General features: G+C 35.9%; 1 protein-coding gene across 2 annotated transcripts in view; it reads left to right on the forward strand.

The window, feature by feature from the left end:
* CNTNAP4 (contactin associated protein family member 4) overlaps window positions 1-17,751 on the forward strand; it is a 286,975-nt gene that overhangs the window by 263,360 nt on the left and 5,864 nt on the right. For both annotated transcript variants that reach the window (XM_032284501.1, XM_032284502.1), the window contains 5 exons: window positions 405-629; window positions 1,989-2,122; window positions 2,932-3,019; window positions 16,391-16,609; window positions 16,942-17,013. In XM_032284501.1, the coding sequence (XP_032140392.1) occupies window positions 405-629; window positions 1,989-2,122; window positions 2,932-3,019; window positions 16,391-16,609; window positions 16,942-17,013 (738 nt within the window). The remainder of the gene's footprint in view (window positions 1-404; window positions 630-1,988; window positions 2,123-2,931; window positions 3,020-16,390; window positions 16,610-16,941; window positions 17,014-17,751) is intronic.

A 17,751-nucleotide genomic window follows, 5' to 3' on the forward strand; every position in this document is an offset into this window, starting at 1 on the left:
TTTTGTAGCTAGGATACCCTAGTTTTCTTTTAAGATACACTTCATTTAAGACTAGTATGTACTATCTACAAAATAATAGATGGGAGTTGAATTTTAAATAAAAAAATTGATGATCAAGGAGATAGAAGACAAGCCTGGTTTGTGTTTGAACTCAGAGAAGAAAGCGTTTAACTTTCAACTGTAAAATTACACTAGTGCATAATTATATGTCATTTTAACAGAAAGTCATTTCAAATATCATTATGAAAGCTCTATTAATTTACTTTATTATTCAATTCTAGTTTGGGGTTGTTTCTTCTTTCTATGCAATTTATTATTTAAAGCAACTAAAATATCAATTATTTTAAGCAAAACAGGATCCTTGTACTTAAACATTTTAACCAAAAATATACATGTTATTTCAGAGATTTCTGCATATTTTGGATCTGGCTCATCCGTGATATACAATTTTCAAGAAAATTATCTTTTAAGTAAAAACTCCAGCTCCCACGCTGCTTCATTTCATGGTGATATGAAGCTGAGCCGAGAAATGATCAAATTTAGTTTCCGAACAACACGAACACCAAGCTTGCTGCTTTTTGTGAGCTCCTTTTACAAAGAATACCTTTCCATTATCATTGCCAAAAATGGTGAGTTCTTTTTAGATGAGAGAAAATTACATTAGAACACTAGCTCTGTAATATGGATCTTTCTTGTGTTCTTGCTTCTCAAGCTACAAACAGAAAAACAGAGTGTGCCTGTTTTTTCTATTTACATTTTTAGTACTATCCTATAAGTCTAATCTAAAAGGATTATTTAAAATGATTAAGATGCCTTTATCTCTTTATAATTTTGATAATTTTACATATGCAGTGTATTTTCATTTATATAAAATGCTTGTTATATTTTATTACTGTTAGAAGTTGCTTGATTATTCCATATGAATATCAATATTTGTTTTATAGTTCATTTTAAAATCAGGTGTCTTGTTGCACATAAGTATTTCCTGCAAATCAAAGCAAAGAGACATTGAGGGAATGGATAATAAGATGTCTACAAGATGACCTTTTAGTTGTACTTTTACTCAAAAAATTATCATGGTAAAAAAAATAGTATATCCATGCAGTGTTAAGGACATGTTTATTAGGAAATGTGTTTCCTATAGAAAGCCATTGACTGCTGTTTTTCTCTTTTCCATATATGGATTGAAGGTAAAACTTTTGGAAATAAATTCTCTGGATAAGGAATGTAAACATACAAACATGACGATATCATTTCAACTAATTCAAGTATATCCCAAGGGTACTGAACACCAAAGTAAAAATAACATTATTCCTTAAGTGTATTTATCCTTACTGTGCATTTTGAGCTTAACTTTTATTGTATATTAGGGCATTTTCTTTGTTAAATGGAAATATATCATGTGAAATAAATTAATTGACATCTCTGCAGGCAATTAAATGAATAGTACTGATTCTGATGGTAGATTTGGCTTAAAACCATTCATCTGACCATTATTTCATTTCAAAGTGTATGACCATGACCTCTTGGGTGTATTTCTTATCTTTAGTAAAATTACATTTGCCTTTAATAATTTCATTAATTGTTATATTTCTGGAGTGTGAGATTTATTTTCTAAAGATTACAAAAACAATATTACTGCATATTAAACAATGGTTTGGCATTTCAGAAACACTTAATATTATTTTTTAAGTGAGAGGTGAGTGCAGAGATTTGCATATGCTTAACCTGAGTTGATTTTTAGAGAAGTTAATTAAAGATTTCCAGGAAAGATAGTACTTATGAGCAACATACTTGGTTGTGATTTTGAAAATACGGTACTGCAATTTCACTTGGAAATGGACTCCTAGGGATTATGATAAGAAGGTATCTTCCAATTTTTCCCTCAAAATGACTAACTAACAACAAAAATGTGACTCTGATTTTTAAGTGAGCCATTCTCACAGTACTATTTTTAGTAAAAATATCACTATTTTCCCCCACTTTAGGAAGTTTACAGATCAGGTACAAGCTAAATAGATATCAAGAGCCTGATGTTGTTAACTTTGATTTTAAAAACATGGCTGATGGACAACTTCACCACATAATGATTAACAGAGAAGAAGGAGTGGTCTTTATAGAGGTAATATAGTAAATTCAGCAGGATCAATCATTGTAATGACTCTCTAGCATGAAGGATCTCAAGCAGAAATTTGATAATGAGCACAAGAAGTAGAGACACTTTCAGTGGTCTTCTTCTGTAGATGATAGACCATCAAATATAGTCAGAATCTTTTTAAGCCGTACATTTTTGTTCATTATATTATTAATACTAGATGCTTAAAATGCCAGTCTTTTCTAACTTGTTTCTGCTCAGAAGGAAAATGATGTCATAATGTACTACTGCTAGGACCATAGCTACACTAATGAAACCAGTTTACTTTAGATAAATGCAGTAATAAATCTATCAGAAAATAATGATTGTAATGTCAGAATAATTTTTGTTAATGATGTGAGTCACAGCAAAGAAAGTGGAATTATTCATGGGCCAGTTTTTGAAGAAAAGTGCTAATAATTGTTTGGTGTCCTACACAGGATAGCTTAGCTGCCTACCTCAAATAAAAATACCAAGTAAAAGTGTTAAGGTGAAAAATAACCTTTTGTATCTTTTTGTTGGCTTCATCAATTTTGGATTTCTTATATAGTGGAGAAAAATAAAATATAAGGGGATAGAAGGTGGGGTGTACTGATATCTGAGGGTAGTATAGAAATAACGTAGAAAAACCAAGTAGTTACATTTTTAAAGTTTGTTTGTTTTTTTTTTTCCTCGATGTTTGGGGCTATGCTAACAACTGCCTAATATATATTTTTCTCTTGTCTTCCTTTGCTTCCTGTCTCCTCAACAAAATGCCATCCATTTGAATGTTTTTATCTCGTGTAATAATTTTGTAGATTGACGATAATACAAGGAGAGAAGTTCACCTGGCATCAGGCACAGAATTCAGTGCAGTCAAATCCCTGGTACTGGGCAGGATGTTAGGTAAGTAAAAGAAACAACCTTTCCCCTAAAAATGGATCAGAAAATTCATATTACAAACACACAGACACACACACGGACTTCATCATGCCAGAGGAAATCACTTGCCTGTTTTAATGATGAAGTGAGTGATAATCAAGGTAGGGGTATATACAGCCATGAATAGGGTCTTCCCATGGAATGAGGAAGCATCTTCCTTTGATGGTAACATCACCTGGCCTCTTTCCTGCCTCAATACAGCATGATGAAATATGATACTATTCTCACATTTCAAAAATATTAAATAATAAAAAATAACAAAGCATATATTGATCAGGTGCCAAATATACAAACTTTCCTCTGATGACAAAACTAAGATTAGGTCTGACAAATGGAAGAAGAATGCAATTGCATCTCTTCTCGTTAGTTATTGTGCTTCAGGTTATGATTTGGATTCTATTTGCCTTGTTGCAGTGTTGCCCTTGGTAGTCACGTTTGCTCAGATGCAATCTAAATGCCTTATAATTCGTATTTATTTCTACCAATTACCTTTAATTACAGCACTGGAGTAGAAGTGTAATGTTGCCATTTTAAGATCAGAATACGTTTGCATTTTTTTACACTTACCAACAAGGACTAAATTGAAAAGTGAATTTTAATAGATATTTTCTTTTCGGTTATACATAAATCATTAAGAGTATTGCAGTTTCACCTTATTTGTGGGGAGGGGACTTCTTTTAGCCTAATTTTTATTCCTAATCTGGTATTTGACACTAGTTTGAAATATTTTGTCCAAGATTGTAAATGGAATTTTGTTTTTTGACCTTTGCAGTTATTTGTACCTCAATTAATCATTCGTTATGTTCCCGGTACCTAATCTCAGAATCTTGAGAATGTTTGATTAAACCCATAGGTAAATGATCAAAATATTGGCCCTTGAGAAGGTTAATAGTTCAGCAAATAAATATTTATAGGCTTTCAAGTACTACGATGAGCACCAAGATTATGTGTTCTTATTCTCCAAACAAACAGAGGAAATACCGTGAATTGTAATGTTCTTCCACTATCTATTGTGGACACAAAAAAAATATGTGCAAAGTACTTCTTAGATATTTGGAAGCTTAACTGAAAAATTCCAAGGGAGTCTCACAGTGTTATTATATAAATCCAGCTATTTAAGACTGACATGTGTATCATTTACTCTAAGAATACACATATAACCAATAACATATTTAGCATGAAATGATTCCACTTTATTCTGTAGCTTTAAAGTTGATTCAAATCTTGCCCCTGATGTATAATTAACAGATAAGACAATGTTTACTCTAAAGTCTGAGCACGTGAGTATTAACTTTAGACTAAGCTTCAGATGCAAAAACATAGCTAGACTCTCCCTTTGTTAAAAACAAAAGAGAATATATTTAGTTATTTCATACTTAGTATTGGGAAATATTTATAGCTATTTCAGACTACTCTAGAGGTAAGGACACTAGTGTCTAGGAGACTATTTAGCTCTGGGTATGTAACTAGCTCTGCCTGTTTACCTTTGGATATGTAATTAAGGTATTTCTGAACATTATTTTTTTAAATAACCTTAGAGGGTCTTATTTCATTAATAGCTATGACACAGCTTAGGAAGCCACAGAGAGTTGTAAAAATCTAAACAAACAAGCAGCAACAAAAACAAAGCCTCAACTGTCTTAACTGTGGGACCCATCTGCTTCCGTGTGGATTTCAGCCTTGAGGGAGGTATGTTGTGGGTAACTGGGGAAGGGATGAGAGCCCCAGAGAGACCTAGGATGAGGCAAAGATGTAGGGATTATAGGACGGAGCATCAACCTCTGCAATGAGGCAGTCTGTCTGAAAACATCTTTGCTGAACATCAGGCTCATGGAAGACTCAGCTCCTTATTCTGTCCTCACTTAAGCCTACCTTTGCACATAACTATTGTTATTCACAGAATTAAAAATATGTGCAACTATGATTTGGAAGAGTCCTCATCCTCTAAACTCTACATTAGTATAGTAGATGACATTAATGAGTGGATTCATAAGCTAATACTATATTCACAGATGTCAAGAAGAAATATTAGGTTTTCTGTGCAAGATATTATACCACTTTGAGTAGAAATACATTCAATATATTGTAAAACAATTGGAAAGCTGATTTGCATCCTGTAAGGAGGATTGTATTAACCAAACAGGAGAATAACATTCAACATATGAATACTCATTTTCTTTTTTGTAAATGAATAAGGGAGATTCCTATTGAATTAAAGATGTTAAGGCTTTTACTCAAGAGTTCTATATTATTCAGATATGCATATCACATATGCTCAAAAGTAAAAGTCCAAATTGAGCAATGAACTTTATGGTCTAAGTCATCTCACTCTTCTAAAAGTACAAGCGATAATTTATTTAGCATATGCCTAAGGTATGGATCTTGACTAGGGACTAATCATTTATAATTCAAAAAAAAAAAGGGTAATTTATGGTCAAATTTTGTGTGGTATATGAATTTATAGTGAAAAGTTACATAGTATATCCTTGTACTGTATTTTAATGCAATATATTATAGTAAAATAGATCAACAAGATTGTTCAAAAGTAGAGTTACTAATTTTCCAAAGAGAATTGGTCTGCCTGGAAGTCACTTACTGTATTAGACCAGGTTCTCCAAGAAACAGCTGTCAAGACAGGATTAAGCATGTGAGGACTTTATTAGGGGAAAAATTCTATAAGAGAAAAAGGGGAGGAGCTGGTTAAGGCAGACAGGAACATTAGATGTCCATAATACTCTGTCAACAAGGGATGGAGAGAGAGAGGGAAAATCAGACAGAAGCATGGAAATGTCCTAGGCCAGTGTGTCGTCTAAGAAAGATTTAACAAAATGTTTAGGGAGCCACTGAGTTAAAGTCACCCTCCAGAGGAGTCCCTTGTTTTCCGGGGATGAGCCTGCCTTATAATGCCTTAGGGTCCCTTGTTTGCCAGGGATGACCCTCCATTAGTTGGGGGCAGCCTATGGGAATCATGGCCTTGGTAGAAGCATGAGGATGGATTTTGGAGCCCAGCAGTTGGGACCCTTGGTCATGTAATCTCACTGTAGTTGGTGGTCTTTGAGCTGCATTCTCATGTTTCCACACCTATCAAATATGTTTTGCATTTTTGTAAGCCCGGGTGACTCCTTGATTCATATATTAAATACATTCCTTGTGATCACCTACCATGTAAACGGAGAATGCCACTCAACAAGGTAGACATTATATCTGCCCTTACAGAGCTTATGGCAGTAGGGATTTAGATAATCATCATAACAAAATGTCCCTTTGTATCTACATGAGTATAATGTGCACCAGTATTGCTTTAGACAAAATAGTCTCAAATTACCCTCCAAATTAAAATATATTAAAATGCTTCTACTGTTTTTATAATTTCTGGATCTTTCTTCTTAGGGAGTAACATATAAACATTGCCAATTTTTTTTTTTTTTTTTGGAGTTGTAATTTGCCTACGCTTACAACAAAAGACTTAAGTATATGACTATTCCATGCTTTTTCAGATGGAAACAGATAAATTAAGGAAATACTTTCCCTCTCTTGACTTTTTCCAGTACTCATTTCTGAAATGTAGAAAGGATTCTAAGGGTAATTTTGAATTGCTGCCATTGTTAACAATGCTACTAGCAGACATTGAGAAAGGTAGCTGAATTTTAAGAAACAACATCAAACTGTACTATGATGACATTCTAACTACCTCTTACAGTTAAAATATAGAAGTGTTTAATAAGTTTGGCAGTAATAATATATTGATAGTTTAGAGCTATGGTGGGAAGATCAAGGTTTTAGTTAAACAGCTCAGTTCAGATCCTCCCATAATCAACAGACTACTTTACATTTATTTTTTATATTAAATTTTACTGTAAAATTAAGCTCTTGAGTTCTATTCCTGGAGACTTTTATATGTTAGATTAGTTTTATGATTTCTTTATGTAAAAACCGACAGATTGTTTTCACTCTTTATCAGCAGTAGGTTTTCTATATTAGATATGGTGGTCCATAATAATCATTTCTCTTTTTGGGGGCCACAGAGCCAAGATGTGCTCTCAAATTACTGCAGTGGAGATTTAGGCCAGATGTAAATAAGCTGTGTGGTCAGCAAGGAGAAGGAACTCTACTCAGTCTCCTCTGAAGAGCTTTAAGAGAAATCTACAGTGTGTCAGGAATTCTTTATGTAAGCTTCAGTGCTCAGAGATGAGGCAAAAGGTGACCTAGGTAAATTTAGGGCACTGTGATTTTATAAATATATCATGAAATGACTTTCAAAATAATAGATTGGTTATTTTAGAAGCATGTTTTTAAGGAAAGTACAAGTTAGAGCAAGAAAAGTCAAAACAAAATCTATCTTACAATCCTTTAAAAATGCGTCAGTTTCATTGATTTTTAAATTATTTAATAATTAAAATGTCATAGACGGTCTTCAATGCATAGCATGACTTCCTTCTTGAGAAGGCTTTAGTTGATTCCAGAGGGTTAACCATATTGTATTGAACCAATCATACCTAGAAACGTATTCTCTTAATCATAATACATGAAAATAGATCAGAGGAGTCATGTTCCAAACATGTTTAAAAACATGCCTTTAAAATAGCCATGCAAAGAACATTCATGTTGTTGAAAGAAACACATTACCTGATTTTAATAGTAGAACAAATGATGATGTGGAAGTTGGGATTTTTGTCAGAAGCATGTATAGTCATGAGCATGTGGTCCCGGTGGGATGGGCACATGTATTCCTCTGACAGTAATGTCACATGCAAGGCTTTTTATTTGGCATCCAAGCACAATAACACATGGAATTCTACTTGCACTTAAAAACATACCAAATGTTAAAAGCAAGAGTCACAAATCCAAAATGATGTTTTTTCAGGTGCCTCAAATCTAGAAACCTTCTTGCAATGATAAAATAAGAATTTCTAAATTAAAAAAGAGAAAGGGATGGGCCAGAGGCAGTGGCTCATGCCTATAATCCCAACACTTTAGGAGGCTGAGGCAGGGGATTGCCCGAGCTCAGTAGTTCGAGATTAGCCTGGGCAATACGGTTAAACCCGTGTCTACTAAAACACAAAAAATTAGCCAGTGCAGTGGTGTGTACCTGTAGTCCCAGCTACTTGAGAGGCTGAGGGAGGAGAATTGCTTGAACCCGGGAGGTGGAGGTTGCAGTGAGTCGAGATTGTGCCATTGCACTCCAGCCTGAGCGAAGCGAGACTCCATCTAAAAAAAAAAAAATAGAGAAAGGGATTTTTTTTCTTTTTTTTTTTTGAGAATCAATGACCTTTTTACATTTTATCGGTAAGGGTTAACATACAATTCAGGAGCACACTTTTATTAGTAGTAGTAGGTTGATAACTGATAATAGTGCAGAAGAGAGGGCTTAGGTTTCTATACTTCATTCTGCCATGTAATTGCTAACATGCCTTAAAAGCTGCCCACACCAGGGATAAGTAATAAAATAAAGCCCTGATTAGGCACTGATGCTAATATATGAGTGAGTTTATTAAAGAATAGGAATCCATGGAAGGAAGAAAAAGGAAGGGACTGGCTGGGGTGTGGACAAGGAACCTGTGAGGTGGAGAGAGGGCACAGCCAGAAAAAGATGCTGGTTGGTCGATATGATCAGGGGTTCCCAAACCGCGGGCCATGGACCATTACGGGGCTGCACAGCAGCAGATGAGTGTCAGGCAGGCAAGCAAGTGAAGCTTCATCTGTATTTACAGCCACTCCCCATCACTTGCATTAACACCTGAGCTCTGCCTCCTGTCAGATCAGCCACAGCATTAGATTCTCATAGGAATTAGGACCCTATTGTGAACCTCACATGCGAGGGATATCGGTTGTATGTTGTATACTCCTTATGAGAATCTAATGCCTAATGATCTGTCACCATCGTCCATCATCCCCAGATGGAACCGTCCAGTGCAGGAAAACAAGCTCAGGTGTCCCACGGATTCTACATTGTGGCTAATTGTGTGATTGTTTCATTATATTTACAATGTGTCATAATAGAAAGTTAAGTGCACAATAAATATAATGCACTTGAATCATCCTGAAACCACTCCCCTCTCCACTCCCATCTGTGGAAAAATCATCTTCCTTGAAACCGGCCCCAGGTGCCCAAAAGGTTGGTGAAACTGAATGTGATCATATTTCAAAGGACTAATCAGAATCAGAGCAGAGAAATTTGAATTCTATTAGCATTGTCTGTTAAATGTAATGGGGTGTTAGAGTTGATTCTCGTGCCATCATAGTACAGTTTAATATTATTGCATAAAAATTATCCCCCTTGCTTGATACCTGCTTGTAATGCATGTTAATGGTGATTGGAGTGAAAAATTGCTGCTATAGTTCATCCTCATCTGTAGTAATTAGTACTAGAGGATGGGGAAAAAAGCATTTCCTTTCTGATATTCCCTGTAAAAAGGCCGACAGTCTGATGTCATGTCTTTACTTTGTTCACAATGTATGTAAGTTCCAATGCCAAAGTGAATTAGTTGTCAATCAGCTTCCTTAAGATAAATATTTACTAGAAAGTTATATAAAAAGAAATCTCTCTAGGATGCAATTAATTAAAGGAAATATACAGCTATAAAGTTTTTTTGCCAATTCATTAAGCTATTACTTATCACAATTCCACCACATGGGGAAAACAAAGATCTCAGTTAAGATATTTACATAATCTTATTAAAGTTGTATAAAACCTCTCATGGGAAAATATGCCCACATTTTGAATAATGATATAACTTAACACACTGTAAAAATGACTGAAAAAAATCACTACTCAAAAGTTGAATGAAATTTCTTATTACTATTTGTTACTTTTTGTGTCAAATACCTAATGGCACAGGAACACTAACAATAACGTGTTGATAATTCATGATGGTAGTGGGAAAAACCGGGTTGCATCAGATTAACTTGGTTGACATTTCTCCATCATTAATAGGATGTGCTACATTTGCTTTTATCTCCAAAACCCATTGTAAAATTAAGTTGAGCTCTGTTCATTTTTATGATAGAGAAGTTTTCTAAAAGCCTGGAGATCATTTTCACTCGTTCTGATAGTAGCTTTGGTATATTTAGAGGCGATGACCCATAGGGATCATTTATCTCTTTTGAGTCTGCAGAGCTCAGGAAGCACACTCAGGTTTCTGCAGTGGCGATTTAGCCCAGATGTAAATAAAGTGTGTGGTCTGAGAGAAGAGGATGTCTACTCAATCTCCTCAGAAGAGCTTTAGAGACAATCTTCCATCTCAAGGATATTTTAAGTAAAACCAGCTTCAAAGCCAAAGGGGTACAAAAGAAAGTTTAATTAGATCACTTAAGGACACTGAGACTTTTACATATGTCTTGTAAAGTGACACTTGAGACAGGTTATGCTGAAAGCAAAAGGGAGTACCTGTCCCTGTAAGATAGCTTGTGCCTTCATCAGGCTTTCAAGTTTACATCTCAGTACAGTAGGTTTGGTTGGCAAACAAATACCTTTTATGATAAACTGCCTCTTTATCCACATAGTTTTTTTTTTGTCTGCTTTGCCATTTTACTTTCCCACTAACCCTTTTTGTGTTGAGTCCCTGGTGGAATTGCATAAAACAGTAAAACTGCATTGTTCAGTTCTAGCCCTGGCTCTCTTGATTCATTGCCTCCCCCCCCCCTTTTTTTTGGCAAGCCTTGTTTATGGATTAAAGACATTGAGATCTTTCTTCTTAAATGACTCCTTCTCATAGATAGGACATACAAAGTACTTCATTTTCTGAGTTTTTATTTTTTTGTTTATGCCACAAGAAATTTCATAAAGCACTCCTTGTAATTGTTTTTAAATGTATTTTTATATCTTTCAAAAAACAGTTTCTCTGTCATAGAAGGGCACTTCACCAAATTCTAATTTTTCAATACTCCATTTTTCTTGTAGGCCTTTTGTTAAAAGGTTTCTTCTTTATATATACAGAATTCATTCCCTTTGTTGGAAAATACACTTGAAGGTTACTTTTTAACAGGCACAAACACCCAGAAATCTGAGTCATTTAAAGATTATTATGACAAGAAATGTCTAAAACATGATTGTTTTATCCAGATTTCTGTGACGCTGGAGACATTTGTCATCAATTTCTCCCTCCACCTACCCTGTCTGACTCATTACACTGCATTGGCTTTTCAGGAGTCAGGTAACAGGAAAAACTTATGTTTTTGCCCATTGGGTTATAAGCACAATTGTCAAAGCAGATATCTGATGCTATGTATTTATAAGGCCAACTTTGCTTATGAGCAACTTAATATAGCAGTTAATTTTGTTTTGAGTCACTTATGGGAGGATGGCTGCTGAGTTTCTTGTAGTTTCCCTCTACTTCTAATTCGGGTTCTACCCCATTGACGCTTCTGAAATGAGTTGTTGGTGCAGGCGGACAGGCAAGAGGATCCTGGAGGGAACCTGGGAGGAGGCTTTTGTGGGGCTTCCTACCTGTTGGGTTGGAAGAATGCCCAAGGGCCAGCCTAGAAGACTCTCATGGAGTCGGGCGGAGGGGGGAGTTGAATTGTTTGGATCTTGGGGATTGTTTGCCTTACAGAGGTCCCTGGGGCCCATGGGGAAAGATCAGCAGTAGAAAATATTAATGTGCCCGTTTTCTATGTTTTTCAAGACACTGAGAGGACCTGAGATTTGCCATGCCCTCTCTGTCCTAAGGCTGGGTGAAGAGAGGTTTGCTAACAGGGCTGTGGCCTGCAGCTCTTTTCCTGGTCCACCCAGACCACCACACCGTCTACGTGTCCTGGGTGTGAGCCACCTAAGGTGGTCAGTGGCACCAGGGAAGCAGATTAAAAAGTCAACTAACAAACCAACTCCAGACCTAAAAGCATTCAACATCATTAAAAGGAGAAGACCACACTGAGATTCCACCTCATGCCCGTTAGAATGGTGATCATTTAAAAATATGGAGACAACAGATGCTGGAGAGGATGTGGAGAAATAGGAACACTTTTACACTGTTGGTGGGAGTGTAAACTAGTTCAACCATTGTGGAAGACAGTGTGGCGCTTCCTCAAGGACCTAGAAATAGAAATTCCATTTGACGCAGCAATCCTATTACTGGATATATACCCAAAGTACTATAAATCTTTCTATTATCAAGACACATGCACATGTATGTTCATAGCAGCACTGTTTACAATAGCAAAGACCTGGAACCAACCCGAATGCCCATCGACGATAGACTAGACGAGGAAACTGTGGCACATATACACCATGGAATTCTATGCAGCCATAAAAAATGATAAGTTTGTGTCCTTTGTAGGGACATGGATGAATCTAGAAACCATCATTCTCAGCAAACTGACACAAGAACGGAAAATCGAACACCACATGTTCTCACTCATAGGTGGATGTCGAACAATGAGAACACATGGTCACAGGGAGGGGAGCATCACACATTGGGATCTGTTGGGGGGGTACCAAGGGACGGACAGCAGAGGGGTGGGGAGGTCGGGGAGGGATAACATGGGGAGAAATGCCAGATGTAGGTGATGGGGGGATGGAGCCAGCAAACCACGTTGCCATGTGTGTAGCTATGCAGCAATCCTGCATGATCTCCACATGTACCCCAGAACCTAAAGTACAATTTTAAAAAAATTTAAAAAAAGAAAACTAAACCAAAATGATTTTCTATCAAAATGAAGCCATTCAAGGAGACAGACAATGACATGAATGAGACTTAGTAAGAGTACTTTAAGGAAATTCTTATAAAGCAACAAAAAGACCTTGAGGAGCTAAAAATATGTTTTCTCCCGAAAACTAAAAAATTTAAAAGGAAAGGATCTTTTTTGCTACTTGAATTTGCACCTGGAAGATCAAGTGAATGAAGTATTTTGCCCACATAGATATAAGTCCAAAATAATAGAAATCAGGAGGGAAATAAAATGAATTTTGAGAATATATAAAGGAGACCTGATGTGAAAAATTGACATTCTAAGAGAATAAAAAGGATGAAGTCAAACAGTAGTGTGTGCACAATATATGAACTTATCCAAGCTAAATAAAAAGTTTGTGTCTGCAGATTGAAAGGGCTTATCATGTTCTATGCAGAATATTGAGATAAGATACACACTTAGGAGAAATCTGATGAAAATTCCACAATCACAGGGAATCTTACAATTTCTGAAGAAGAAGTAATACAGCCAGAAGATGCTGGAGTAATATCCATAGTGTACTAAGGGAATAGGGCTGCAAAAAATGTCACCCTTAAAATAAACACAAAATAGAACCTAATCCATCAAGGTAATTTTCTGTTCCAGTTACAACCATCACATTGTCTAATTTGTTTTCTTCATAGCATTATCAGCCTGTAAAATTCTCATTTGATTTTTGTTTCTATGTTTACTGTCTCTCTCTCTTCCCCCGCAACATGTAAAATACTCAAGTTGCAGGACATTTGTGTCATGTTTCATTAGCTCTTAAAAGGATGAATATTAACTGACCATGTGTCTATTTTGAGTTTTAGTAGTTCATTTTTTTGTACAGTGATTTTGAAATAGGTAAAATTTTTCAATTTGTAAGTGTGGAGGTTTAAAAATGTATTTCATATCAGATTAGTACCAGAGAAGTAAATCTTGTCTGGCGGGGAGGGGCTGAAAAAGGAAGACATTTTAAAGGTCTATGGAAATTTTATTCAACATTTTAACCTTGCAGAAGAAATGTGAAAAGCACTGTCCCAATTATGCTCCTATGAGGGTATATTTCCTTTTTAATTTCTCATTAAGGTAAAAAAAAACAAAACACTCCAAATCAAGAATGTTGTCCCTTTCACATATATATGTGTGTTTAAATGAACATACATTCAAATGAATGACTGCTAAGGTAGACTAAGTGATTTCTTTGGTTCCATACATACTGATGAACTGCTTCTTATGCAATGACATTACGCTGGATGTTGGCAGTCATCTTTTTGTTTGAGGAGCTCACAGTTTTGTGTGGAAGCTGTAGAGTGATGCTACCTCAGTGCCATCTCTGGGTAGTGAGGAAGAGCCAGGTGGGTCAGAACATGGCTCACTACCAGGTCTCCCACCACAAGAAAGTGATATAATGTCTCTAATTTTCCATTTTCTTTTTAGAGAGGATGAAACTCATAATACTAAACATTCAATCAGGATTTTTATTATTACATAGAAAACACGAATGAAAATGGAGCCCTCCAAAATTCTTTAAAGACTTACATATACCTGGCCAGGCACACTGGCTCACGCCTCTAATCTCAGCAACTTTGGGAGGCTGAAGCAGGAGGATCACTAGAGACCAGCCTGACCAACATGGAAAAACCCCATCTGTACTAAAAATACAAAAAATTCAGCCAGGTGTGGTGGTGCATGCCTGTAATCCCAGCTACTCAGGAGACTGAAGTATGAGAATCTCTTGAAGCTGGGAGGTAAAAATTGCAGGGAGCTGAAATCATGCCACTGCACTCCAGCTTGGGTGACAGAGAGAAACTGTTAAAAAAAAAAAAAATAGAGCTCAGATGCCCAGGGTCAGTTAAAGTCCAGCTCTCAAGAAAAAATGATTTAAATAAATAAATAAACAAAAGGCACTGCAGTAACTCAAAGCAGACTAAAGGAAAGAGTATCTCAACCAGAGAGTGGTTTATAAACAAAAGAAGCTAGCTCATGATTTGGAATATAGTAGGCCAGAGGTCCAGTAATGCCAACAAACTGTGTAACCTCAGGTGAATTGTTAAAATTCTGAACTTAACTGTTCCATCTGTGTGACTTGTTCCAGTTACAAGTCTATTGTAAAGTTTTATCAGTAGCATGCAAATCTTTTAGAACACCGGCTAGCACATAATATGCACTCATATATTCTTAATATCTATTGCATTGTTTGTACTTTTAATTTAGCTTAATTTTCCTGGGAGCATAGATTCAAGTTGCCCTGAATATACACATCTATATTATTGTATTTTCAAAAGAAAGACTAACGTGCACGTTTTGTCTTTCCCTACCTATATACAGTGCAAGGGAGAATAGTTCTGTAAGTCCATTCTCACACTGCTATAAAGAGCTTCCTGAGACTGGGTAGTTTATAAAGGAAAGAGGTTTAATCAACACAGTTCCGCATGGCTGGAGAGGCCTCAGGAAACTTATAATCATGGCGGAAGGCAAAGGGGAAGGGGAAGCAAAAACCTTCTTCACATGGGAGCAGGAGAGAGAAGAAAAAAGGAAGAACTTCCAAATACTTATAATACTATCAGATCTCATGAGATACAATAATAGCACGGGGGAAACTGCCTCCATGATCCAGTCACCTCCCACTGGGTCCCTCCCTTGGCACATGGGAATTATGGGATTACAATTCAAGATGAGGTTTAGATGGAGCCAAACCATATCAATAGTTGTGCTATTTGTTTTTATCATACTGGGTGGATGGATGCACTGTATTTTGATGACATTTGAGACTTTAAGCTCTTCAATAAATTTCTTTTGTTTAGATTTTATGCTTGCCAAGCAAGGAGTGTGTATAATATATTCCTAATGCAAATTAGGAATTTATATTAGGAATATATTATATAGCATTAGGAATAATGCTAGAATTAATATTCTAGCATTACAACAGTTCTCTGTTCCACAAGAGTCTCATACTAACTAAATTCTCATTAATAGGAGGGAGAGATTATCTGGCTTTGGAAGGCATGAATATTTCTGTCTCAGTGACAGGTTGTCACTGAAACAGGAAGAAAAGGCAATGGGTATGAAGGGTTTTATGGCTGTACATGAGTAATTATGGAGAGACTTCAAGGTCTGGCCTCCACTGCATGATAGTATCATCCTCCTGGTGTGTTTGGGTGAGGTCACAAAGCATCAGAAAACTTTCAGCCAGAACAAATTATCAGGTTGGGGAACTGATAACAGAAATCCAAAGGCTCAATTTTCTCTCTAGTTTCTGTTACTTTCATGGCATAAATTTTGAAAACTGTACTGAATTTGTTTTCAAATCTAGGATGCACCTCTTGATACTGACTATAAACCCTAACATAAATACGTTGCAGTAATCTATTTTTAAATTAAAAATATTATGACACCCTCATTACTTCTTAACCTCATCCATTCTTATGCTTTGTTTCTGGAGAGCTTACCATATCATTTTTAATAATCCATGCTTAAAAACTTGACTTCATTAAATGGGAAACCTACCAATAGTTGTGAAAGACTAATGGTTTTTATCTTTTTAGTAAAGACAAAATTGAAGAGGAATTTGATAGCGTTATATTTCTTGCTATTGCCTTAACAAATTCAGAATCCTCCATTTCTGTGTCATTCCCTGTTTCCGATTTTCACTATTAACATTTTGGTGTTTTTTTGGATTTGCAGAACACGGCGATGTAGACCAGGAGACTGCACTGGCAGGTGGGCAGGGCTTCACAGGCTGCCTCTCTGCAGTGCAGCTGAGTCATGTGGCCCCTCTGAAGGCAGCTCTGTACCCCAGCCATCCAGACCCTGTCACTGTTACAGGACACGTGACCGAGTCCAGCTGTGTGGCCCAGGCTGGCACGGATGCCACATCAAGGGAAAGGACACACTCATTTGCAGGTGACTTAGGGTTCTTACTCTACTCAGTCACAAACCCAGCTTGCCCATGGAATTTAGAAAACTCATGTTGCTCTCAGGCTACCTTCTCAAGATGGCTTCTTAAAGTTGGTTTTATTTGTTTGGCTTTTAGATCTCTTTCCTATTTCTTTTCTAGATGTTCAATTTCTTATTTATGAGGGTCAACACCATTGACACTGCTGAAATTGAAAATAACAGAGATCCCACGTTCACCTCCATAATTCTTTCTGGTTTAAAACATTTATGATTTTTTCAAAATTTCTTCTTTTTGCCTGCCTCTATCACCTTCCCCCTTTGTTGTGCTTTAACTGTAGATCATTCTGGAACAATCGATGACAGAGAGCCCCTTGCTAATGCAATCAAAAGTGACTCTGCAGTAATTGGAGGTAATATGAAGCATGAATGAGCTCTTCTTTGGGTCTTCTTGTTATTAATAATGATGGAGAATATTTAGCATTGTAGAAACTGCAATGAATTTGTGCATGCTCCAAGTGCCAGGCGCTGAATCCTGAGGACAATGGGGTGATTTACTGTTTGTACTGGATTGTCTTTAGAATCTTCCTAAATTCTCTGCTTCCTTGGAGCAGGGATTAAATTTCACTGCTTATTTATTATTTATTTTAAAAATTAAATAAATAATTGACAATTTCACTGAAGCATTGCATTCAAAGATTAATTGCTAACATGCATAATAATGAATATTATCAAGCTTGAAAATAGCCACTTGTAATCACTAGAGACTTCTGAACATGTTTGAGTAAATGTCATTTTTCTTCACTTCTTGGACATATCACTGCTTCTAGAAAGGTTCATGAAAAAAGCAGAAAAAAACTTGCAATTAACACTAGAAGTATATATATTTTGTATTGTCTTAAGGCTTAATAAAGGGAGTATTTGCATAGTAAATTATTTTAAAATGCTTCCATCAACTAAAGATTACATTTTCAGTTGTGCTTTTTTAAAATATTAGATTAATGAAGTAAAAGTGATTAGTAATAACTTTAAATTGCAGAATTAACACAAAAACTTTTAAAGCATATCACCCTGACAATGTGACAGCATATTCTCTCATATATATATATAATATATATATATAAAATTTTATATATAAATTTATATATATA

The sequence above is a fragment of the Sapajus apella genome, unplaced genomic scaffold, assembly GCF_009761245.1.
Source record: "Sapajus apella isolate SASKATOON/1434 unplaced genomic scaffold, GSC_monkey_1.0 scaffold15, whole genome shotgun sequence".
In the NCBI taxonomy this organism is placed as follows: domain Eukaryota; kingdom Metazoa; phylum Chordata; class Mammalia; order Primates; family Cebidae; genus Sapajus; species Sapajus apella.